Here is a 27,070-nt window from a genome sequence, read left to right as displayed (position 1 = left end):
CTTACTGATGAACAGGTTAAGTCTCTATTGTGCTTGAATCCTTACAACTACAAAAAAAAAGACTGTAATCTGTGCTAAAATTATATTTGCTTTTACAAAAGGTTTTTATGTCCAAATTCTTGGCCTAGAGCTGTGACTTCATGCAGCCATGTTTCACTGTGAGGTTGCAAAAATCCAGAGATGTGTGCCTTTTAGACAGTGTGTCATTCGTACGTGTTAAACCACTGGTGTTGAGACGGTCCAAACACCAATGTACCAATTGTACAGACGTTAGCTAGAAGCTAGCTAGCGTGTTTTTTTCGCTTCATGCACACCGCTGGACCGAATTCGCGCCTCTCCACTTCTTTACATTGACGTTACGTGTAGTCGCGACAAGCCCAAAAATCGCATTGCGTCCAGTGTGTACGCCCTATAAGACTCTGAGCGTTTTTGCACTCTAGTCTTCCTTATTGTGTCCCCTTTTTTTTGTATTTTCAAGAAGGTAATTTACAAAGCATAGGGATAAGCGTTAAACACATTTCTGTTTCTTTTTATCCATTGACTTTGCATGCAATTGCACCACCTTTATAAATATATTAAAATACAAAAAAAAACATGTATTACCTTTCCTCCATCAGCATTATATTCCTTCTCATTAACATCCAGAAGGCGAGCCAGGCCGAAGTCGGTGATTTTGATGTGGTTGGGAGATTTGACCAATACGTTTCGGGCTGCCAGATCCCTGTGGACCAACCTACGCTCCTCCAGGTACATCATCCCCTGCAACACACACACACACACACACACATACACACACACACACACACACACACACAAAAACAAACACACGACAATTACTTTCAATCAAAACAATGCACCTAACTGCAGGCACAAGATGAGGCATACACATATGACTGTCTGACAACATCACCATCTGTCTTCATCATCATCATCATCATCATCATCATCATCATCATCATCATCAAGACAGGGTTTGAATTAATTTAATTATTTGTGTCATCATCATTACCACCATATTGTTATTTTTCACTGCTATCATGCCATCAATCAAACAAGAAGACTGTGGAAAAGCCCTCTATTGCCCATTGCTTGGCGAAGCAATAATAGCAGCATCCATGAGCATCAACCCAGAGGCAGGCTTTCAATTAAAACCCATAGGAGGGGGATGTTGTAGTAAAACATTTCATTCAATACATTTATAAAACAAATAAGAGACAACCCCTCATCGGGTCATCTCCCGGTATATACTTAAACTGTAATGATTATCTGCCTCAAACAATGGCCAACACATTTTCTCTGGCATTAGTATACGTGTTCAGATGAATGTTTAGTTTTCAGATTATAGATCATCCTCAAATCCACTTTAAATGTTAAACCTGATCAAACACAGTTGAAAAATAAATAAAAATATTTGCCAATACGAATGGTTGTAACTCATCTTTTATATGGAAATGTTTAAACTAAACTAGTATAGTTCTTATCAGCATCCATCAGAAGTCTCTGTCTCAGTCTCCAAAAATGTAGATAACCAAAAAAGCAGATGGAAATGTTCAGTCTGACATACAATTCCAATTATGTCGTCAAGCTACAAAAGAACAGCTCAGTTGTGTAAATGCTTTTAAGTTGCTGCCTCTTGTGCTACAGATCTAGAGTATTCACTGCCTATTGTGCATCACAGCAAGAGTGGACCTGAAGAGGAAGAAAGATGGGACCGGAAGAAAAAGTAAGAGGGAGGGAGGGGAGAAAAACTTTCAAATTGGCGAAGCAATAATAGAAGCCACTAGGTTTCAAGTGGCGAGAGCACAGAAAAACAAGGCCTTATTTGAAACCATAACAAATTGGATTTAGCTGGAGTGGGCTGGAATGAAAGGAGGAGTGGATGGAGGAGGAGAAAGGATAGGTGGGTTGAGTGGCGACAGTCTAAGAGGTGAGATTACATCAGTAAGGCTCTAATCACACTGCCTCATTTAGCTCCCTCCCAGGGGAGAACATGTGGTCCCTGCGCACACCTGCACATTACACACAAACACATACCTGCAACTCATATGGAAATACTACACCTGTGTGTGTGTGTGTGTGTGTGTGTGTGTGTGTGTGTGTGTGTGTGTGTGTGTGTGTGTGTGTGTGTGTCTGACTGATTGTGAGGGGATATTAAGAAGTGGAAAAGAGAACACTTTTTTTGTTTTGTTTAAGCTGGTATAGAGTAAAACAAAGAAAATGACAAAGAGTTCAAACTTAATACATTTCAAATCTTAAATGAAACAAAGTTATTGTCCCACACACACACACACACACACACACACACACACACACACACACACACACACACACACACACACACACACACACACACACACACACACACACACACACACACACACACACACACACACACACACACACACACACACACACACACACACACACACACACACACACCTAGATTAGACATCATCCTTTTTTTATTTTAACAATTCTGATTTTGAATCTCATTGGAAAACCTTGTAATGGAAACTTATGGAGGAATGGAGTCGAAACACAATGAGTACATGGGGGAGCTGGAACTTGATGGCAAACACTGAAGGTATATTATGAACTTATGGCCGGAAAATAATGTGCTGCAGCCACGAGTTTATAAAGCGGTTGCCCGACCAATTCTGAGGATTTCTCAACGATCCCCATGTGTTTAGCTGGTTCTGAGACAATAATCAACGCACTGCATTTCAAGATAAAACAGGTAAAACACTATAACACCTCTATCAGCTGATGCCAACAGGCAGGAAATAAGGAGACAAAACACTGAGAGCAATGCAGCCCAAGGTTGCAGGCCTGTGCTCAGTGAGGGCAGTAGAAACTGATTAACTGGGTCAAAGGTATGGGCCGGGGAAAATATTTGATCAATCCGAATTGTCATTTCATTTCACAACATTATTCAACCTGACCTGTTTGAGATGCCTGTCTGATTGGATGGATGGGTGGACCAACATTATAATACAGTATGCCACAGACCATTGAATGATTCTACTGACAGCAGGCTAAATTTGGCAGTTTCATCAGATCTTCAGTTCATGCCGGGACATTCATAAGATTCAGAGATGAGCAGCAGCAAAGAAGCTTATTAAAGGTGAGGATTTGTTTTTACTTTTTGGTCCAATGGGTCAGTGTAATAAATTTAAACTAACCAAACTGTTACATATAAAGAAATGATTTTAATAAATCACATCAAGCCAGACCACACAAAGCTCTTAACAAAGAGTGCCACCTGTGATTATGGGATCAGGAAACCTGGTGAAGTGCACAGCCCCATCTCACTGATAGCATTTAGTATGATGATCATTAACTGCTGTTCATGTTTGCTTGTAGGAATACTATCACATGGCCCCAAGCTCAATAAGCTCTCATGAGCCAAATGTTAGCTCAGCTGTTGCCAACTTGGAAATATGTTAACTCATACTAGATTTATGAACTCCTGGCAGCTTTATTTAAGTGACTAATACAAATACAATTTCAACTATAACACAACAATGAGTGGGTGTTCATTGCCAAAACATTAGGTGATAAATATATAGCTAGACTAGTGCGATGTTTGCTACTCAAGAGAGCGATCTCGTCCTATCATTCTCAATCTAAAAAAAGGTAGCAAATATTCACATTTAAATCTGCAAATGACCTCGTCAACTGACATGTACAGACTTTTTAAGCAACATTACGTTATACAACAGTAACAATAATGTTCTTTGTGCTGCAATGTAACCTTTTACCTGATTTTTAAGGACAATAAAAGCTAGGGAAAGTAACAGTAATGTAGATATAGAGGATGACGTGTGATTTTCATTCTTTCTGGTGTTTTATCCAGCTAAGCACACGTTACTCATGTGTTACATACAAAGAGGTTTAACAAGGATGATGGTTGGGATCTGAGGCATCCTATAGCGGTCATTGCCTAAAGCTTCCAGATCGTCAAAATCTGAGTGTGTGGTCGTCATGGTATACACTGCCAGGTTTCTGACAGATTCTTATTTGTACATAAATCGCGCCCGGTAATCTCCTCAATTTTCAAGACAATTAAGCAGAGGAGGGAGAATGGATGGCTTGGCAGCCCGTGAATTTTAATTTGCCAGCACAATGAGATTGAGAGGGGGAGGTGATTGAAGTGTGCAGGGTGGGAAGTGGCTGCAGACGTGCGTGAGAAACACACTTTTTTCTTTTTCTACCCGGTTGCTCTCATTTACTGCCCTCCCAGGTGAACGTGATGAGCACAACTCAATGCCATAGGTTTGTAATTGCAGCAAACCTGGATACGACAGCCAGGAAAATGCCAGTTGTGAAGCCATATTTACCAGCCAGAAAATCCACGGTATTCAGAGAGACTCTGTTATGATCACACCTCCAGACTTGGGCTGCTTTCCAATCAGAAGAGATTAGGCCCATGCCCATGCCCATGCCCATGCCCATGCCCATGCCCATGCCCATGCCCATGCCCATGCCCTAAACCCTGCACATGAAGATTTTACATAGGAAAGAAAAAAAAGAAACAATCCCAATGCTAGGAACAGAAATATCAACACTTTAAAGAACATTGAATTTCATTAAAATACAGAGGTTACCAGTTATTAAAAAGGAAAATCCATTTCACACATTTGTATTTTTTAACCATATGAGTCAAACGCTACTACATTATTCTCTAAAAAAGCTTCCATATAACGTTGCTTTTGCAGTGTATGTAAATATGCCTGATTTCTGCCTGATTTAATGAACATTTGCAAAAATACTATATGCAATTTCGTAGCAGTGAAAGAAATCCCATTTAAAAAAAAGAAATGGAGGTGAAAAGGGCATCTGAAGTGCTACACTACAGGTCTGCAGGCACGATGCTCTCTCACCAGTCAGGAGAATTATGGCTCTCCCGGAAGATATTCTAACCTCCCGTCATGGTTATTTATGTTTATTTCAAAGAGTCATGCGAACGAAACCCGAGTGGACAGGAATGTCCTCAGATAGTTTTGTGAAGACAGATTTGGGGGGTTGGTGGTGGCAAAGGGCTGGAGATTAAATCAATAGGAGAGAGCGAGGGGAAGTGGCTCCCATTTTTCACCGACAGGCACTTGCCACTGTTGTTTATTCTGGCGAGATAGATACACAAACACACACTGTCGCACACAGAAGAAGCTGTCAACACACATGGGCAGCACACACACAGGAATCTATAATCAAGTGATTCATCCTTATTCAATGTTATTCATGAGGAAACACTTCTAATGAGATTGAACATCCTACAGAGGCTCTATAAACCTCTTGTGTGTTCTCTTTCTTCAGTGAGTGTGCGTGTTAGGTGATCCGCATTCCGTGTTGGGTTCGGAACGATGATGTGACACGAGAGGAATTCATTCAGTTCTCACAGGATGCCAAAAGATATAATTAATTACTTTATCACCCTTAAATTGCACTTTAATGATGTGCTATTTTCTCAAATTGATTAGCTGTCACATCATGTTATTGGTTTGATTAGAATTTCACACAAATCCGACTAAAACACTATTTGATATTGTTCACAATTGTGTTAACTATTTGGAATCCATAAAGATGAAAACATTTAGTAGCTATAATTTCTTTCCAAAATCTTTTAAAAAGTTGACATACTTCCTAGCGTTAACATTTTTTTATGGAAGCACACTTTTTTCACAATTAAGGCTTCACTTTCAATGGCTTTTATCCTAAAGGATGTTAGTTGTTGTGGGGTACTGTACATCTTCTTTCAAACGCAGGGTACCAGACTATGCAAAATCATAATTTCTGTAAATGAGAGTATTTTATTCTGAGCACTGAACACTCAGCAGCATGAGTGCATGACTCATCTGTGCTGATTATCTCTTTTATAGTTCAGCTTTTTTGGCTCATTTTAACTGTGATGCCAGTATTTCTGGAGGGCAGGGGATGTTTGGTGACTGTCTTTTTTGTATCATATTGTGAGTGCAGTTTTATTGGTTCTTAACACCGCTGCAGCATCTGCTTGACGTAGGGAATGTTTAATGTATGATTTTGGATATAAAAAGATCCCAGTGGGCACGGGAGAAGGTGATTCACTGTTTAAGGAATGAGGTGTAACGGATTGGACCAATGTGGAGGAGACACTCAGAGGGGTGAGGTGTGTGTGTGCTGGGGGGTTGATAACACAATGCTGATGAAAGCGGTAGGCTTTCATTTCATTTTGAGCTCCCATGTCAGAATGAATTTAGAAAATGACGTTAGGGGGCAGCTTGAATATGAACAATTTGTCTCTGCTCAGACTGTGTTAGCAGTGTGCGAGGGGAACCCTTGTCTATATACATTTATTCTCTCTGATGAAAGCGTTATGCACAACTCACTGCCGTACCTACACCAGAGAGGAGGGTTCGTCCCTCTAACACACACACACACACACACACACACACACACACACACACACACACACACACACACACACACACACACACACACACACACACACACACACACACACACACACACACACACACACACACACACACACACACACACACACACACACACACACACACACACACACACACAAGCAAACCCAGACTATCTTCAATTGTGCGTAAAGCATTCATGGATGCCTCGGAGGCAGCAAGCTGGCCTGAATCGTCTTGTAGAATTAAGTCCCTCTCTTCTCTCACTCTCGTTTTCATCTCTGGTTCAGCATTAATACAAGGGGTTAGAGAAGCAATTCAAATACCAGTTGAAGTCAAGTCAAGGTCTTTCACACACAGTGACCTACTGTATCAATTATTTGACCTATACTCTGATTTATACCGAAGATTTCTACACAGTTATAATAGCAACAGGGTGAGTTTTTACAGTATAAGCACTGAACATTTTTTTATTAAAACTTAAAGGTTGAGGAAACCAGTGTTTGGTGTTAATTATACAAGCAAAACGTGTTTTACATTTGAGTAAATTATATCTCTATAACATTTTGTTATTTGAAATCATCACACAGATGAACATAATGAGAAGAGTTGCTTATATGATGACCCTGTCCATTTGCAGAGGCATGCTTTTTTATTCTTGCCTTCTCCTTGAGTTGAAATATAAGTGTGGGAAAAAAAAGGGGGTGTGTATGGAAATCTTATGCTCTTTTTCAGGTCAAGCATCAGGTTCACCAACAGATCCAGCTGAAGGACAATTCAGCAAGGAAAGTTTGGCAGCAGAAAGGTTTGAAACAAAATCATCTCGTGTGTCAAAAGAGCTTTGTGCCTGATAACTGTTCGATGCCCCTTCACTATAATTTTCTGAAGAGGATTCCCCACAGAGTAGAATTTAGCTTTAATAATAACAATACAGAGGGTAATAGATCACAGTTTAGAGTTCACAGAAGACAGAAGGAATGGATGATACTGCTATCCAGCAATGGTCGAGGCCAGAGAAATTATTTGTGGAAGAATATCGGATGACATGAGGTGCTTGAAGAGGTTGTTTTTTCTTCATGCCAGTAGTATTATACAGTATGTGGGAGACGAGGATATGATTCTAAGGAAGAGGCAGAGGGTAGTTGTGTTTTTGCTGAAGAGCTGTCAAGCAGTCATCACTTTAAATGGGATTCAACCTCGTTCCTGTAACTGTCACTGTGGCAGCTGAGCAGGGAATGACCCCACTTGGCCACGGCTGTTGGATTTTTTTCTCCCCTGGAAGTTAACAATCCTGCTGTCACAGAATTCACATCTACTGCTTCCAGTTGAAGTCAAAACTGAATACACATTCAGCGCATGAACGTGATTTACTGTTCCTGGATCTGTAGTTGTACTAATTTGAAATTACCAATACAAATGTTCAAATTTGAGGGAATGAGGGAGCAACAAACAACAAAGCTCATTAACAGTTTACAAAGAATCCCCATTATCCAATTTCTTGGTTCTGAAAAGTATATTATCCAAACATCTAACAATTACTTTGTTAGTTAAATACATTTTATAGCAATTCTAGTAGACAGTTGAGGCACGTTCTTTATGGATTGGTGCATTTTCAACTTCAAAAGCTACTATTTATTTTCTGAAATATTACAAATTCTACTGTGTATGAGTAATATTTGTTCATATAAGCAATAGTTTTAATGAAGAGAAATGAACAAAAACAAAACCTGAGGCAACAGACGATGAAAACATCAAGAGTCATTTCGCCTGAAGTGTCAAGCTACAGTAATATTTCTGAAGCCCTTCAGCCAGCTGGCTCTTATGAATGAATGTATGATGGCCACCCTTCGACCTCACCCCTCACTGAAGGAGGGATGGGGAGAAATACTCAGGCAGAGGGAGAAAAAAAGAACATTGGGAGAGCAATAGTGAAAGAAGTTTCCTGATGCTGCTTTTGATGAGAATGTTATGTGCAATGTAGCTTTCATATTTGCCTAAATCACATTGTACATGCATCATCTGAAGGAATTCATAGCATGCCCCTTATTATAATCCACATAGAAGACACTTATGGTCACTTATGCATACAAATTACTTGGATTTTAAAGACACTCACGTCAGCTGAAACTTCTAAATGTGTACAGTATAAATATAACCTTTTAAGAACTTCCCCAAATGTTTATTACAGTACATTAACAGACGTTTGGCTTCAAGGGAATTCAATGCTGATTAGATGACTTCACTTTACAAAGAGTGGGATGATAGGAAATATTGCTAGACAACTTTCTTTATGCTTTATGGACATACGGATTCAATGGTTTTTCGGTTGACTTAAAGATGAGCAGTTCATTAAATCTTAATGTTTTTTATGTTTACATTTTTTGAGCTTAATCAGAAAAACTGCAGAAATAACCAAAGACAATTTAAAGCCGGCATATTTTAAATTTTAGGGCGCGTTCACACCAGCCTTGTTTAATCGAACCCTGGAGCATTTAACCCCTTGGTGCAGTTTGTTTAGGTTGGTGTGAACGCAGTCCGAGACCTCTGATGGAAACTAAACGACCAGACTCTTGTCCGCCTAAACGAGTTGGTCTCGGGCCGCTTGCTAGTGACCTCTAGAGCACTTAATCGCTGGTCCGCACCAAAAAATAGGAAGCGTAGTATTTACCTGTCATTTCTCTTCTGGTTACTGGAGTAGATGTGAGCAAGTTGTAGCTGTAGCTATATTTTTGTAACATAGGCTACTATAGCCTATAGGGTCCTGCTTTCATTCATTGTGAAATCATTCATTAATTCACAGAGACATTAACACCAAAGAAGCATACTATTTGTGCGAATGCGACCTTAGTCTTGCATTCCTTGAACGCCAAATAGCTTTTCTCAATGGAAGTGTCCAACTACAGTATGTCAGATGAATATGGTATGGCAGAGGGATGACAGCATATCCTCAACATCTGTGTTCGGATGGGGTCGTATAGGGGTTTAGGTGAGGCTGGGAGAAGGGTATGAGGTTCAGTGTAACACATTTAAGTCCAAACAAGGAAAGGACACAGCAAAAAAGGAGCAGGTGGACATATGGGGAGGGCAACGAAATACAAACACTCAGCAGGACACATCCATCTTTCTCCTTGTTGATCGAATCTTTTCACATTGATAGGTCAAAATGAAAGACTAAACAGCGGTTATGAAAGGGCATGTTTCAGCAACTGACTATTTATTTCACCGTCTCTGTCTCAGTTCATTAAAGTCTCTGCCTCAAAAATCCTCAAGGGTCATTTTCACTTTTTATATCACAAAAGAGATGCATGATTTCGAGCTGCACATTCAAAGTTCATGGAGGGCAACAGAGAGGGAACAGTGTGTCATCCAGCAAACATTTGTAACTAAATGCATTTCTCTTAGTCTCAACACAATGTTGGGGACTTGTTTTTCATGGCAAACTAAATTCCATGCATATCACAAAGATATAATTTACCTAAACTGAGAGTTTGCTATGGATTTTTCATCCTGCGATAAATACAACTTCCAGATTCAGATGGTAGGGTTGAAAAGATACTTTCATTTGGTCAGTGTGATAAATTAATAGATATATTACAAAGCATCTGTTTGAAGGTAACGTTTGGCCTGAATTTTCTACCAATATGATTTTAATTTTAGATAAAGCTTGATTTTTGCTCTCTATTATAATGATGAAACACTATGCAGCTTAAACTCAGCTGAGCATTACGGTTCAAAGGTTTAACTCAATAAATGATATTAAATATTTTACTTTAGTTTCTTCTTGCTATTACCCAAGCTTCAATGCTGCAATATTTCCACTGAATATATCTATTTGTACTCCGGTCAGGCCATCTGTCAGTGTGCTTGTCTCTCTCTGGCCCATAGATTTAAGTTAGGGGCCACATTGCGCAGTGTTGCACACTTAGTCATCTTTGACTCACATAGAGTCTGGCTATGAGACGCCAGGGACTGCTACACACAGTGACAGTTTGAATGTGTTTTAGCAATAAAAACACATGAGATTATTGTTGCTAAGTGTATATCTTGACAGTACTGTAATGTAGAGACAACAAACAAAGTGAGACAGGTTAAGTGGAGAGAAAACTAAAGGTAAGAACACAGTAAAGTGTTGCATTGTGTGTGTGTGTGTGTGTGTGTGTGTGTGTGTGTGTGTGTGTGTGTGTGTGTGTGTGTGTGTGTGACCCAAATTATGCGTTTCAGTCTTCCTTCCTGTCAGTTTTCCACTATAGAGTCATTGCTGCCACCCTGCCAGCATGCCGGTGCGCCAGGCCCCCACAGGCACCTTTAGGTTCAGGTGGCAGATTCATAACACACGCCAACAACATGACCTTGTCCTGGATGGCCTATTCATGCCCGGTGATGGGGGCAACAGGGGCCAATGCGGTGAGTAGGAGTGGACAAAGAATGAGACACCAGATGGATATGTTAATTTCTTTGGCATGGTGTAATTTGCCGCTATCCCACTATGACCTGCTCTTTCTTTTTTTCAGTCTCACTCTGTCTCCCTTGCTCTGTTTGCCAATGTGTACCCAAAACAGAAACCTGTCATACTTATATTACCATGATGGAATATAAGAATGGTCAGCCTGCATCAGCAGCCAAAGTGCTACAGCCACATGACTCTGATTCTGGCAGAGTCCCACTTCATTTGTGTCCTCTTCATTTACAGTAGCCTGTAATTTGCACAAACAGTCATCACAACAGAGGAAGCTAAGCATATTGGTAAATCCAGAGACCCCCAAATGCTGGCCTGTGTTGTGAAATGCTTTGAGCGTTCGCTGCATGTCCCTACAAGTCCTGACAAATAGTGAACTAGAACAGCAAGATTGACATGATAGTGGCGGAAGGTTTTTAATGGTAGGATTATTGGAAAAAGGCCTGATTAGGAAGGAGTGAGCGTACGTCTAGATAAATGATTATACTACGATATATAAGCCAATGGACAAAGCAAAAAAAATCCCATTTTACAGAAGATACATAATGCAGCCATTTTTGAAAGTTATACAACTGTTATGTTTATTGTCTGTTCAGTGTCAAATAACTTTGTTAACAAACTTGTTGACATGCTAATGTACAAGAGTTGCACACTAATGGGCATGTGTAACTATTTGCGTGAACAAAACAGGAAAATCATTTTGAACAAGTCATCAAAGTTTTCTTATTTGCGTTTAATAGGTCATGCATTGATTTTATTGATTGAGAAGAAAAAATCTAATTTTTCTTCTGTGTGAAAGTGTGTGTTTTTTGTCTGCCGGAAGACAGGGATACCTGCGATGATGAACATCACAGTTTCACCAAAGCAACAGCCACAATAGAATTAAACTGACTTAATGAACACAACAATAATGATTATATATTGATTAGATTCAGAATATTTAAATAAAATATCATGTACACATTAATGCAGAATAAAGAATGCAGTATAATGCATAAACACGCAATGCATTTGTAAAGTACAACAAATACTTTTACTGCCACTATAGTCAAATGAGTGACAAACATAAACATGTGTATGGTGAGTCAGTGACACATTTTGATAAATTCCTGCCATTATTAGGGCTATTATACAATCCCTCCAGTTTGATGTAGTATAACATTACATGTTTTGAATTATTATGCATTTTTTCTTCAGTGATTTCACTCATACCAAACTGTGTTCAGCCCCTCACCACACTTCATACTTGTGATTTTATAATTGGGTCCTATGAGTAATGATGATTCCCAATAACTTTTTAAATAATGATGTTTTTAATATTTGTGTTGTGATCTTGATGAAAATAACACGTCATAGAGATCAGTGTGTTGCTGGGTTGCATCACGCATATAAAGACATTATTTATGATTGCATATATTTAGAGGATATAAATGTAAATGTGTTCCTCTTTGAGCAGGGAAAGGTGTATGACCCTTTGGCTTATGAAACTATTTCGAAGCTTATTGCATTATTTCCTTTAATACATGGTTTTCAATCAAAGCTTAATTGCATTTGTCTTGATTCATGAAAACTAGACATCTCTGGAGACAAATGGTGTTCTTCCAGCAGCAGCATGATGCGACATTCTCTCTGTGTTTAATCACATTGGTACAGCTTGTGCATCTGGTATACCACAAAGCAGTTATGACTCAGCCGTTGACTCGGGTTGATGACTGTGATGTGACAGAATCTATTTAGGGTACACGTTTATTCTAATTTCTACACTCTCAGAGATGGGACATTCTTGCTATCTAGTAAACCATCCATCTGCTTGTGTCTGAGTGTAGGCAGCAGTCTATTTGTGCTTTCCAATGAGGAAGCGTGTGGAGATTGCCTCAGGTTGTTTGCATAAGGGTGGGTTTGTTGAAACACGCCACTGAGACACCTCTTGAGTAAACATCAACTGTGCTCGATTTTGATCTGCAATGTTGCCCACAGGATGGGCCTTAAAGGGTGTTACTTCTTTGTTTTTGAAAATAAATGCCTTGTAGTTGTAATGTTTAATACAAAAAATGTAGAGGCAAAGAAACTGAGTAAGAAACCGGTGACTTTTCAGGATGACAGAAATCTGTCTGAAGGAACCCCACCGTGTTAAAGTGCAGTGTAAATAGAGCTGTGAGCTGGGAACTGAACCACTTTTCGAATTGAAAAAGGTATACATTGGTTTTGTCCAAATAACTTGGTAGCATATTGTTGTTTAGCTATAATCCCTAATCGTGTGTTGGCAAAGGTATTTACACCAATCTGCCTGTATTTTTGTATTAAAGGGAAATAAGTCTTTATAAAAGAAGAGCTGAGACCATCTTCCATACACTTTTCAATAAACTCAAGTACAAAAGCAAGCATTGATGTTGTTTCATTTTCATTTCAATAGATTGGTAGATCAATAATAGCCACACACAGGAGGCAGTACCATAACTCTGCTTAAAGCAACAGTACTTATTTCTGTTTTCCACCCATTCTTTATGTTATTGTACTATGAGTCGGCCCATTTACAACCTAATTGGTCAGACCCAGTGTGGCTGTTGGAGTGGTCTGTGAGCCTCGCCAGCACTCAGAAGAGAAAACAGCATGCAACAAGACCACTACTTCCTACCAAACGATAAATGGAATGACTGCTACTAAGACCATTGTACCCTCCTCTTATGGGTCTGAGTAATGAACTGTAATAGAGAAATGATAATAATGATGATAGTCATAATTAGTGGGATAATAACAGGGCAATCACAGGGTGCTGTAACGGGAGACATTAGCTGTGATCTATGATTGATCTGTTGCAAGCTGGAAGCTTTGCTATGGAGAAGGAGATCCAGGGATTGGTGTAAAGTGGAGAGTGTATCCAAGTGTGTTTGTTGATGTCATTTGAATATATATTACACAATGGTTTTGTTGTTGAGCATCATAACTTGCATTGTAAATGCTGTCACAAAAGAACCAGGTCAGACACTAACACATACTACATTAACACAACATGTAGGATGGAGAGAAATACTACACAGAGAGCACACTGTCAAAAAGAATGGACTTTTTATTCCAGAAAGTTCTAAATAAAAATGTTTTCAGTGGAGTCTGGAAAATACACAGAGAAGGACAGACAATGATAGGGAATAAAAACAAATTAGGCATTCCCATAATTGGTTGGAGGTGGAAATCAAAGCGACAGATGTCTAAAAACTAAGACAAATAAAACAATAACTATCTGAATATCTTAATAACACATGTTGCTTCATTTAATGTAGTGTTGGTGACCTTCACAATTATTCCTCTCATTCACACTCACTGTCAGTGGTCAAGGGCCTGGTGCGAAGTCTGTTTAGTTTTCAGTGTAATGCCCAAGGACACTGCACCATGTGGAAGACGGGAATCACACGTTTTAAACCATTAGTGGATGGCCTGCTCTACCACCTGAGCCACAGTCACCACACTTGAAGCAAGGGAAAAACATTTGTTGTCTCATACTCAGGGTGAACCAGGTGTAGCATGTCATAATTAAAAGTAAATCATTTTAAACAAACACAAGGCAACGTCCATTTAATCTGATCAACAACAACAAAAAAAGGCCAATGTAATAAATTGACCATTAATGTTTTGAAACCTGACTGATACTGTAATATTTTATAATGGGAAATCTAACATCTTTATTTCCTAAAATGTACTTTGGCTTTAAAAGGAGAATGACTACGAAATTGACTACTTATCTACAACTCATGTGTAATGCAAAATAAAGTGCCACAAACATTGGTTTTGGTCTACAATTTATTAATGGTATAAATGAAATAAATTCTGAATAATTTGTAACATTACATTTTCATGAAAGTATTTCGTTTTAGGGAGCAATTTTTAGTAAAAATATTATATTAATAATAAGCTCATTTTTATTATATTTTTACAACACCAATGGGTTTTATTATGGTTTTGGTAAGTGAAGTGCAAATGTTATTGCATTTTCAAGCTTAATACATGTTTTAGGGAATAATTACGATGTACTTCACCAACCATTTTATGCTCACAGGTTTTATACAGATACATTTATTTTTTCTTTCCATATTTGCTCCTGACCAGATGTTTAAAAAAGAACAATTTTACCTGGATTGCATGGTTAAAGGCCAATAAATACACACATTGTCTCTTCCTGAAGCTCTATCTCTCTGTCCAGACTCCTGCTGAGTTCCAGTAAAAGATACATCAAGTATCTATTTTCAGTCCAAGGTTTGTGAGTATGTGCACATGTTGGTAAGTAATTAATGGGAACCTGGGTCTGCAAGCACAAACACTGGTCTGTATGTGTGTGTGTGTGTGTGTGTGTGTGTGTGTGTGTGTGTGTGTGTGTGTGTGTGTGTGTGTGTGTGTGTGTGTGTGTGCGTGTGTGTGTGTGTGTGTGTGTGACTGATTGTGTAATAAGCCTTGGAAAGCCTGAGTGCTGGAAGCTGCCATCAACATTGTATGGCATCCTCTTCTGAGCTCTGGGATATGTTGCTGTGTATGTGTGTGAGCAAGAGTGTGAGTGTGTGAGGTCTTTACAGAGAGCCCAAGAATGCCAAAGGGAGTTTGAGACGTGCCTGCATCCCGTTGACGAGTTTCAACAAAGGCCACATTGTAACAGAGGGATCCTGTCTCGGAAATGATAACAGCCTCAACAATGCCAAACTCTGCGCCCTGATCCGGACAAATGAGTGGGACAGGTTTTCTATGGTTTTGTTTCATTTCTTTCGTTTCTCAGATGATACTGATGAAATAACCTTGAGCTTTCACAATTCCACAGGGCATCTAAGGAGACTTTGAAAAGAGCTGTGCGCTTTCAAAATATACTGTGTTCAGAAGTGTTTGGAGATAAATCTGCAAAAGGGTCCACAGGCAAAAGAGTGCAGAACTGCATAAGGACATAATACGCCATTATTCAAATTTGTCTTAAAGACACATACGTATCCCATTGAGATAAGCAGACATGCATTAAGATGAGAGACAAAGTCAGTGCTTAGGTGATGTTCTTCATCATGGCACTAAAGATTGCAATGTTCATGTTAAGGAAACGACTTCCCAAAGACTAATGGCAATTCATTTTCATTATGAAATGGCAGGCATGCATCAATGTCCAATACAATATCTGTTTGGTAGGAAAACACATTGCTCAATAAACGTGTACTCCATATAAAGTTAGAATAGGCAAACAAAAACATCAGCAAAGAAGAGTAACAGTGAGGATCTTTGTAACCGCAAAGATAGACATACAGAGAGACAGACAGACAGACAGACAGACAGACAGACAGACAGACAGACAGACAGACAGACAGACAGACAGACAGACAGACAGACAGACAGACAGACAGACAGACACACACACACACACACACACAGACAGACAGACAGACAGACAGACAGACAGACAGACAGACAGACAGACACACAGACAGACACACAGACAGACACACAGACAGACACACAGACAGACACACACAATATTTTGCTTAGGCCTCATTGTTAAAAGAGGCAAGTGAGTTTAAAAATAGCAAAAAAAGGGACACAGTATATTATTTTGCACTCTGTATGAGTCAGACACCACTGAAAATGACAGATGGTGCAAGTCTGTGTATGTGACCAAATAACTTGACCTGCGCTAAAGCAGCTACATCACGAGTCCACAACCGTTAAGATTTTTATTGCTAATTGCAGTGAACCGGGATATGGAGAGGTTGAGATCATTAAAAGGTTTAACGGCATGTTGGTTGTACTAGATTTTAATTGCTTTTTTCCTCACAGTTAGCCTTGCTCATCTTGGCAAGTGCATAAAAACAAAACCAAAAGCTTTTCCCGTAACTGAATTGATAGTTTGGAAAGTGTGATAAACACACTTAGGGCTTTATCTAACACTGGCTTATCTGCTGTCCAGTCAAAAACAGCTTCAAGCTAAATATGTCAACTTATGGTTCAAGGCTCAAGAGTACTTCAATTCAAGTTCAGTATTTCAAAAACAAGAGGCGCTAAATTGCTAATACATATTCCATCACAAAAACGTATTCATAATAAACACACTGACAAAGGTCTGGCTGACTATTAAAGTAATTACCATATATTTCTATAAGCAACGTTTTCACCTACACATACAATTATGAATATGGACCATTTCAAAGGATTTGCGATGCCCAATTAATGTGCATAAACCTGTTGGAGAGCATTATTAAAATATAATATTACATGTACTCAATAGGATAAATCTGTAGCTATAGATTTACAGGGAATATGAATTAAATTAGTAAGCATAATACAAATTAGCATATTATAAAATAGTCAAATGGCGGCTAACCTCAAAATGTGTGACTTTGACAAATGACACTGTGATTTACAGTAGTATAGGTCCAGTGTGGTTAGAATATAACTTTTATTATTGTAAAACATTTTCTTTGAACTGTATGATTATAACCACCGAATGATTAATTCTAGGTTCACTTAAATGTGTAAAAGAACTGTTACATGAACCAATGTTTATCCAACCCAAACTAAAAGGACAAATAGGTAACAAATATAATTGCTGACTGCGGAAGAGGAAAGTGTCCTCTGAAATACGTTTTTAAGTTGCATGTGATGCTTTTTGCGCTAATCATGAGACGTGATTGATTGCAAATGTGCTTCAAGAATGATATAAACATACTGCATACACATAATAGTATATCTACTGGTTTACTAAATACTACATTTTTCAAAACATTGTACATTATGTGCCAATAAACCGACTAGTCCAAAGGACCGCTTATAAAGTTGTTGATTCAAAGGTCTGGCATTTGACTGGCAATGGGCTGAGTTGTCAAAGAGCCTGACACCTGTCTAGGAGAGGTGTGTCCATGTCAACCAGACACAAACCAAAAAAAAAAAAAAACACTCATTAGTTCATTAGTCTAACCAGGATTGCACACAAAGCCACACCCATACTCCATGCAGATACACACACACACACACACACACACACACACACACACACACACACACACACACACACACACACACACACACACACACACACACACACACACACACACACACACACACACACACACACACACACACACACACACACACACACACACACACACAGTTTGAGTCGGTTACAGAGAGGCTGGTGAGGAGGCATCTACAGTGGCAGGCGTCTAATTGAAAGTGAAGTGAGTCCAAGCTGTTGCAGCATTGGCCTTCTGCCTGCACAGCTAAGAGATAACAACAAGCTATCCACTAGCATTAGCAACAGAAGCCTGAACAGACACAATAACACTAAGATGGCTGTAAAGAACCTTCACACAGTGCATATTTACATTGCGTTAAAATACATACAGGTGACCGCATAAATGAATACATAAGCTACACATTTTCAACCAGGTTTCGAACCCTTTTCAAAAAATGTTTTATAATCAGACAATAAAACACCACATACAACAATATTTTTCCGAAGAGGATACCTTAGCAATAAGCTTCATTCATTCCAAACCTTTTTGACTATTGTGAATCAGTAAACCAACTAAGATGTTGCATATTTTGAAGGTCTGATTCATCAATAGAAAGAGCAAAAAACAAAACATTCAGTACTATCTACTATCTAAAAAACAATGTCATTGTCTGTTTAATTATGTATCTTGTTTTATGCATTTTGTTGCATTTAATTCCTTCACATACTGTAGCTATTCAAACTCCCAAAGGAAGAACACAAAAACGTCCGCTTAACATATTAGCCTAAATTGATCAGCCAGTGTTGATTGGTTTAGTATCGACTCAAGCGCATTAAAGCAAAAACGAATGTTTGCTTTGAAAAATTTCAGCCAAGATGTGAGTTGACCGTTTTGGTGGCCTATTGTATTGGTTCAATGTTTATTGACCAAAAATGTTTCCTGCATTTCTATATTGATAAACTGAAATGTTAGAAAATTGACCAAACACTTCCATGGTTTTTTTTAACTACTAGTTGCAGAGGAAGAAAAAGGCCAATATTTGAAACGTGTGGCTTGGCACACTTAAACGCATCCTTGTTTTTTACCTCATCATCGCAATGTCACTTAGCATAATCAATTACATTTACAACAGTGCAAGACTGTTAATTGTTATTACTGTGTTCAAACCTTTCACCTTTACATTGACAGTCTCTATGTTGTTTTTAAAATGTAATTTCAATTAACTTTTTGAGAGAGGGCCCACTTCTACAGCCTATATACGTCATAACAAAATACTCGAAAGAAACAAAAACACACGCAAAAAAAGAGTAATAGATCTCTGTTTGCAGGGATGCGAGTGTTTATCTATTTCAACTGGGAAATAAATATAAAATCACAGGGTAAACCTGTACTGTAAAAAGTAGTGATCGGGGGAAATAAAGTGAATGCAAAAAGTGGATAAAGATACATAGCCAACATCAGAACAGTGTTTGTGTGTGTGTTTGCCAGAAGTTAAAGAAGTAGCGAGAACACTTGTAGTTTGATACTGACAGAAACAGCGAGAAGAAAAAATTCCCATCAGTGTGTGTGCAGGTGTTTGTTTGACTGAGGGCATCACGATGTGTATCTATTTGTGTGCATATCTTTCAATCAAATGATGAGATGTTCAATTTGTTAGTGTTCATGTTTGCCAGTTTGTATACCTAAAGGCCTTCATTTACCTGTGTACCTGTGTGTGTGTGTGTGTGTATGTGTGTGTGTGTGTGTGTGTGTGTGTGCATCTGGCAGTCACTCATTAGTGTAGCGCTGTCTCCCTGAGCTGCCAGTCTCATCCATTGTGTGGGCTGCCTGCAGTCATCCATTTCCCCCATTGCCCTACCTAGCCACATCCATCTCCACTCAGGCAGACGCTGTTAAAACTATGTCACTGCTATGTGTGTGTGTGTGTGTGTGTGTGTGTGTGTGTGTGTGTGTGTGTGTGTGTGTGAGAGGGAGACAGAGAAAGAGAGGGAGCAAAACAATGTATTCCTCTTGGCTTGTTTGTGTGTGCTTTTGATTGACAACATGGCAACCATGAGTCAGTGCAGGTCTAATAGTCTTTTGTATATCCTTCTGTCTTTTGCGGTGACTATTTATCTATCTGTTGCCTGGAGGTTTGTGCTTTTGCATTCCGAGGCCATTCAGGGTGACCGAGTTTCAGTTGAGATGATAAAATGGACCATTTTCAGGTTGAAAAATAACTAAAAAATAAAACAACCACTTGTATTCTTACTTAGAAAACAAAAGCATCAATCCATCTCGAGTTTCGGTCATGGTTGCAGCAGTCATATCACACTTTTCCTAGGGAATTCCAAATTATTTCCAGACCATATGACATATGTTATCCCTTAGACATGTCCTTCCCTCTTATTGTCTTTCATAGTGGACATGCCAGCTATACCTCTAGAGGGAGATATAGGAGGCATACTAATCAGATCACCTCAACTGACTTTCTTTAGACACCAAGGAGAAGCACTTTTACTCCTTGATGTCCTAACCCTGTCTCCTGTCAACATTTTCAGGTGCTTGTACCAGGTATCTTATCTTTTTCATTGCACAAAACACACCATTGCTAAAGTACCCAAGTATGATTGACTGGTAAACCAAGAAAAAAATATTTCACTATCAAATAAAGCGCCAAACCTTTCATGATGTATTCCCATTCTTAAAGTGGGCCATTTTAGAACAACAGCAAAAATTATTATTAGCTATGGCATTTCATAGAAAGAGAATGCAAGGAAAAACAACTTGCTACTCTCTCTCACACGCGCACAAAGAGATGCATGGGAATCAAACCCGTTTTTATGATTAATGGACATTTTTCCTCCAACAGCCGCCCCACACTGCAGTTTTTTTTCCTTTTGAAACAATACTGCCCCTACAGTATATCAAAGGGGCAATATATAACTGCTCTTTAATCACATTTCCTGTGACAATTACCATTTATTTTTATCATGGATTACACTACAACTTCAACAACAGCTTGTTTGTGATACAGTACATGGTGCTTCAATACCATTTGCATGAAAAAAAAGGAATGGAAAAACAAAAATCCATGACTTCTACCTAATCAGGCCTCCACTTTGATGAGAATTGCAAATGATGACAACATGCATAAAGCTGCCCTCTCAAATCAAACAAGCCTTTCAGGCTGATAGTTACCCAAGGGAGAGGAGGTATTCTCGCTGCTAACGTTGAATCATACACTTATTTATGCAGCCATGAAAGACCACCACAAAAAAGCTTCAGAATTAATTAAGTTGGAAATGAAAGAGAGGGACACAGCTAGAGTGAGAGATAGAGCAAGGGGAAGGGAGAGAGGCGGACACTTGTTGACATTTGTAAGGGTTGGAAGCATCAAAGGCTCAATGCCTGTGATCTGCTCTGCGCTCACAGTGTTAACATGACGTCTCTGAGCAGGATTGCTATCCGTCACTGATGGCTTGAATCAAACGTCTGAATGCAACTTGTATGTTTTCTACAAGAAACAAGTGTGCAGAAAGAGAGTGGAAGTACATGCTTTTTTGTAGTCATTCCAACATGGGTGGTCTGGATAAAAACAGACAGAAGATATAAAGAGGCTCAATAAATACGATAGAAATCACAGTACAAATGTGATGTTGCTATTCACTACACACCAGATGATAATCTTAACATGGTGCACTTTTGTAAAGGAAACAACCTAATGCTGACAGTTTATGTATCAATAATTGTTCAGTTTTTATTTTGGACTGAAAGCACATCCTGTTTATCATTAAATTATCATTACTTGTATACCAATCAGCAAAACACTATGTCCTATTTAAGTAGCAAAATGCTATTTATTTCTCAATATTCAAAGGTTGGCCCAGCCATGCAGCACAATGTAAATGTTTATCAACCTTTTTCAGCATTAACAATTATCACTGTGGGTGTTTTTTTTTTATATACAAGCAAGGGTTTACCACAGTGGTCAACATATTTTGAGTCAACCCTTCCTCATTACTGCGCAAATAAAGGAAAGCACATTATTTCTAACAACAAAAGATAGAGTTCTCAAATTAGCATCTGGGACATTTTAGGGATATGATTTTTACATAAATGTTCAGAGAGACAGACATAAAAAGGAAAATAGCATCACATAGGTAACCTAAATAAATCTGAGAGACAGGAGAGGGGTTGAATAAAGTAGAATGGAATTGGACTTAACTGAAATTTCATTGGAACCCTGGGGATGTGTGTAATGGGTTTGAGGGAGACATGTTTGACAACCTGGGTTTACACAGAGAAATTACTCTGTGACCTGCATGCACACACACGATTTGATGATGTGTTCCTAGCATGGAAAGGAGGTTGTAGTGGTGTATTGATGCGGTTAAGAAGCGTAATTCTGAAACAAGTCTCACAGATAGTGAGACACCAAGCTTTCCAAGGCTGAATGCGTGGGATTCACACAACATATTAAACAAGAATAGGAATTGCGATTGCAACTGTCACTGCTATGTACAACCTGTGCAAAAGCTAATGATATTGTTTTACTTATTCTGTATATATATTTTTTTTTTCTACAGATATGTTTTGGGGGCTTTTTGCCTTTAATCGGATAGGACAGTGGAGAGTGACAGGAAAGTGGGAGAGAGAGTCGGGGTGGGATCCGGAAAGGACCACGGGTCGGGAATTGAACCCGGGTGGCCGGCGTACGGTGCAGTTGCCCCAGCCAGTTGCGCCAAGGCCAGGGCCACTTATTCTGTATATTTGAGTTTCTCTCTATTGGAAAGAATTTATGCAGAATCTTCCAAATTGTCCCATTTTATTACAGGCTATATCTGTCACTACAGTACCTTCCTGCAGCAGTGCCCTTTTTGCACTAGAATGCAGAATATAACTGCAATACATGGATGATCACATACAAGATGGATCTGACTCTGAATGTTATTGCTGTATTTTGTAAAACTATTCTGTCCTGTCTTCTTAGATTAAGGTGGAAAAAAATGCTGTCAGAAAAACACTTAAAATTCAACCTAAAATCAGAGACAGAATGTTGATGAATTGCTTTACTTGTTAATTTCCTGTCTAAAGAGAAGCAACAACTATGTGATAACATATCCGTACACAGTACCATTTAACAGCTGAAGTGAAATGTTTCTCCTATGTTACATGTTGCCTGTACACTCGATTGACTCGAGCTTCATTAGGCAAAAAGTACTGCCCAAGGGAACAGTTGTATGGCTCATTAATAGGAACCCACTGTAACAACAGTGGAGGGAAATCCAACACGTTTCAAATTAAAGTAAGTACAGATCATAAGTGCTCATCATTCTGCCAAACATTGCCAAGAAAATGCCAGTTGCATATGAATATCTTGTTTTGAGTTTACTATATTAAAGAAAGGAAATATAAATTGTTATCAAAGTAGTATTTGCTCATTATTTGATATAATCTCCCCTCTTTTGTTTTGTAAGAGGACTTGAGCATTTTGGCACTGCTATCAGAAACTATAATCGCCAACAACACATCTTTATAACTGATAACATCTACAAGTTGATTTCACTTCCTTTATATTAGTTGACAAATTGGTGTCAGGCTTGCTGAGCAAGTTGTCTAGATAAACTCAACAACACCATGGTAATGAAGTGAAATCATAATTAAATATATCATTTTAAGTACATCGTAAACACTGTAGTACCACTTTACATTATGTACAGGAACAAGTGGACCAGAGAGTGTGTGAACGAGGAGGAGGTTTAAAAAGCAAGCAGACATAATGAGTAGAAAGTGATAAAGTAGGTAATAGTAGGGGGGAAGAAAAAGATAAAAAGAGGAAAAAAATCAGACCCAAGGAAAGAAAAACATAGCGTGGCATCAGAGCCCTGCATGCGTAGCTCTAATGAATCTGGTCATTAGTATGACTCTCATGGCAGATCACCCCATTAATAATCTAAGGCTGAGATGGCGGCCATGACAGAGTGGGAGGGCCACAGGGATGTTGCCTCAGAGAGTGGAGCCCTGTCACTTGCAAGAGCCTTAAGAGCACTGTAAGACCCTGCGTGAGTGAATATATGCATCCGTGATGAAGATAATGGAATAATACGCAGGGAACACATGGGAGAGCTGATGGTGTTAGGCTGAATGTCCTGATTCTCCATGTTGGAATTATTCAGATAAATGCATTATGTGCATTGAAAACATTGTGTTTGCGTGAGCATGAACACTAGTGGGCACCTTATTAACCGTGGCCCCTGATAGTTATTCAGGTCCCCAGGAGTCGAGCCAATTATTGAAAACACTAAACAATCCACGATTGAGACACAGAATAACAGCGGTAAATAATACATCATCATTTCTACCCTTAATGAATTATACATCTCTCCATGTTAACAACTGTTCACAGCGGGCATGTATTAATTCATGTGTATATAGCCGTTCTACACCCTTTTTCCACGAAGTAATTTGCGTGATAGATTCCATACAATGAAAATATTTGTGTTGCGCAGCATGGGGGGATTGCTAGCGAGGCAAGATTCAATGCATGCTGTTTTTTTTGGTACAAAACAAGCACTTTATGTAGTGTGATCATAAATTTGTAACAATTTAATTGATAGTTAGTTACATTCCCATGGAAGCTCATTGGAGTAATACCTCCCTCTGATATACCCTGAAATGGCAACAGCAAGATTTGTCTAATATATTAAATCGAGGACTGCAGCGACTGCTTCGTCCTTTTCAGGATGCTTCTTTTGGATTTTTTTCTAATTACTTTGCTCTCAGTTTGATATAATTTCACAGCCATCTGTCAAATGCACTCTGTTGGGAAATATAGTTATATAATTCTAATGGTTAATAAAAAGACGAATACAATAAAAATGTTGTTTATATTGCTCAGGTTGGGAGTTGAGGTTAAATTCTGTGGTGATTTGTGTGTCAGAAAAGGGAGGTCGTTTTGACAGGTGTATACTGTATATCATCTATTGACAAACACTAGAACACATTAAAATGCAAACCTACATCCATGATCCTGAGACACAGAGCTCCCTCTGCTCAACACTTCCCACACCAAAGTCAAGAAAGGCTTTGAATTATTAACTTCACTTCTCCAGAGAGGCTGGTAAGGGGCTTCACTGTCTGCTGTTGAATTCTGTCCAACACACTCACAGACACTTCAAGAAATATTCAAAGTAATGTACTTTTCAATCTGGAAGCAAGTATGTAATTCACTTGGTCTCTTTAAGACTAGATATGTGAACACACAGCTATTGAATCACCCTTGTGTCCTTTCATTACATGTCATCCAAAACAAACACAAAGACTTATGGATAAGATTTCACTAAGGACGAGGACAAGGATGCATGGCAACCTTGGACAACCAAATAAAAGGGAAGGAGATGAAGGCTAGGTATAATTATAAGTGTACAACCGCAACGTAAATGCATTGAGAAATAACATTCTCAATTGTAGCTAAGGGAAAGGGTAACACAGAAAGGAGAAACACAAACATAAAAAAACCATAAACAATCACAGTGGGTGGATCAATACAAAAGGTCATGGAACAAGAGTAAAAGTTATTGATACATTTGACAGATACCAGCTAAAGTAAGGAGGTAGTAAAGGTTCAACTGTCCAACTCTTCAAATGACCACTTATTGATTCAGATAGTTTGATGTAAAAGCTAAGGCACTATTTATTTTAAAAACTGTCCAGGTGACACAATTATCTCTCAATACATAAAACAAGCCCCTACTAATCTGCCAATCGACCAGCTTACCAAAAACCAAACCAATCAACTAGCCAATCACCAAACCACTCATCTGTACAGCAAGTAAATCGACAACAAAAAAAAAAAATGCAACCTCCTCCATCCTTACCTTGGCAATCTGGACACACCAATTGAGCAGCAGCTGTGATCCGATGTTGTCCTTGTGCTCATGGACATAGTCGAGCAGGCACCCATGAGGCATCAGTTGTGTGACCAGCTGGATGGTGGGACTAAGGCAGACGCCCAGCAGGCGGACCAGGTGGGGGTGCTCCATGCTCGCCATGATGAGGGCCTCCTGAACGAGACAGATACACACTCAGGCATGTGGGGGGAAGAGTCAGGGCTAGAGGTTGACATGTGAAATAATGAGGAACGTAATCATACTTTGTGAGACGGTTAATGAGCTATGATTTAGGTGTGATTTAAAGATAATTCTGTAAGTCGTTCACATCATTTGTTTAATTCAAATGACTTAGTAGTAACATATGGATCATTAATTAAAACAGTTAAAAAAAAACACTGGATAGAGCAACAACAAAAATATTCAATTCAGTTTTATGGTAGTAAATTAGAAATATTATTGTTACATAATCTATTTTTTGAAATAATAAAAGACAAGACAACATACATTTTGTCAATTTTAAAGAAAACTAAAGAAACTTCTCAAAAATGGTATAGATTCGGGAGGTGATTGTCATGTTTCATCACCAGAAATATTGCGTGGAAACAGTTTATACAGTGATTTTTGTTATCCTAGGCAAAAGCCAACTGTTTTTTACCTTGCAATTCAGTTTCAAAGTTCCGTGCCACTGTGGTAGTCGTTGTTTGAATAAAGCTGTACATGGACCCTTAAAATCCTGGTGCTTAACACCTAGTTTGCATAAACAGGACAATAACATATATCTATGTGGAAACAGGTACCATATTCTAAATGTGTTACTTTGAGATCAAACAGGGAGGCTTCCAGTTGGTGTCGGAGGACAAATGCCAGAGCAAGAGTTCAAAGGCTCAGACCACAGGCAGAGATTTTATCGAGTTTACAAAAGGAGACTGAACTGTCAAAGACCATATGTTCCCTTATTCTGTTTAATGCAGAAGTTTCCTTCAATGCTGGCAGCACCATTTCACAGGAACAGAAGATTTTTATTCATAACCTAAACATCAAAGTGACCCGCTGCTTCATAAGACTGTCAGCATGATTTGTAGCAGACTAAAAATGTAAAATCTATGCCATGGTGATATTGCTGTAAATCATGTGTCACTGTGCTTTAATGCCACACACAGTAAGAGCTGTGTCTTTCAACAGGTTTGGTCTGAAGTGTTTCTGTAAGAAAATATTTGCCAGTGTAGAAAATGCATATATAAAGAATCTGCTAATGCACATTATTTGAAAAGCTTTGAACTTGCCTGTAGTTTCAACATCTTTAAATGCGGCAGTTTTAGAACAAGAGCAAATATTTTAATTAGTTTGCAATACTGAATT

At 38.8% G+C, this 27,070-nt stretch overlaps 1 protein-coding gene across 2 annotated transcripts in view; it reads right to left on the bottom strand.

Moving 5' to 3' along the window:
• LOC134867508 (receptor tyrosine-protein kinase erbB-4-like) overlaps window positions 1-27,070 on the bottom strand; it is a 252,825-nt gene that overhangs the window by 19,392 nt on the left and 206,363 nt on the right. Inside the window, exons 20-21 of one of the 2 annotated variants that reach the window (XM_063888129.1) lie at window positions 25,697-25,882; window positions 604-759 (exon numbers count right to left, since the gene is read on the bottom strand). In XM_063888129.1, the coding sequence (XP_063744199.1) occupies window positions 604-759; window positions 25,697-25,882 (342 nt within the window). The remainder of the gene's footprint in view (window positions 1-603; window positions 760-25,696; window positions 25,883-27,070) is intronic. The other variant, XM_063888130.1, reaches the window with a different exon arrangement.

The sequence above is a fragment of the Eleginops maclovinus genome, chromosome 7 (genome assembly GCF_036324505.1).
Source record: "Eleginops maclovinus isolate JMC-PN-2008 ecotype Puerto Natales chromosome 7, JC_Emac_rtc_rv5, whole genome shotgun sequence".
Taxonomy (NCBI): domain Eukaryota; kingdom Metazoa; phylum Chordata; class Actinopteri; order Perciformes; family Eleginopidae; genus Eleginops; species Eleginops maclovinus.
This window is presented reverse-complemented; position numbering and strand designations above follow the sequence as displayed.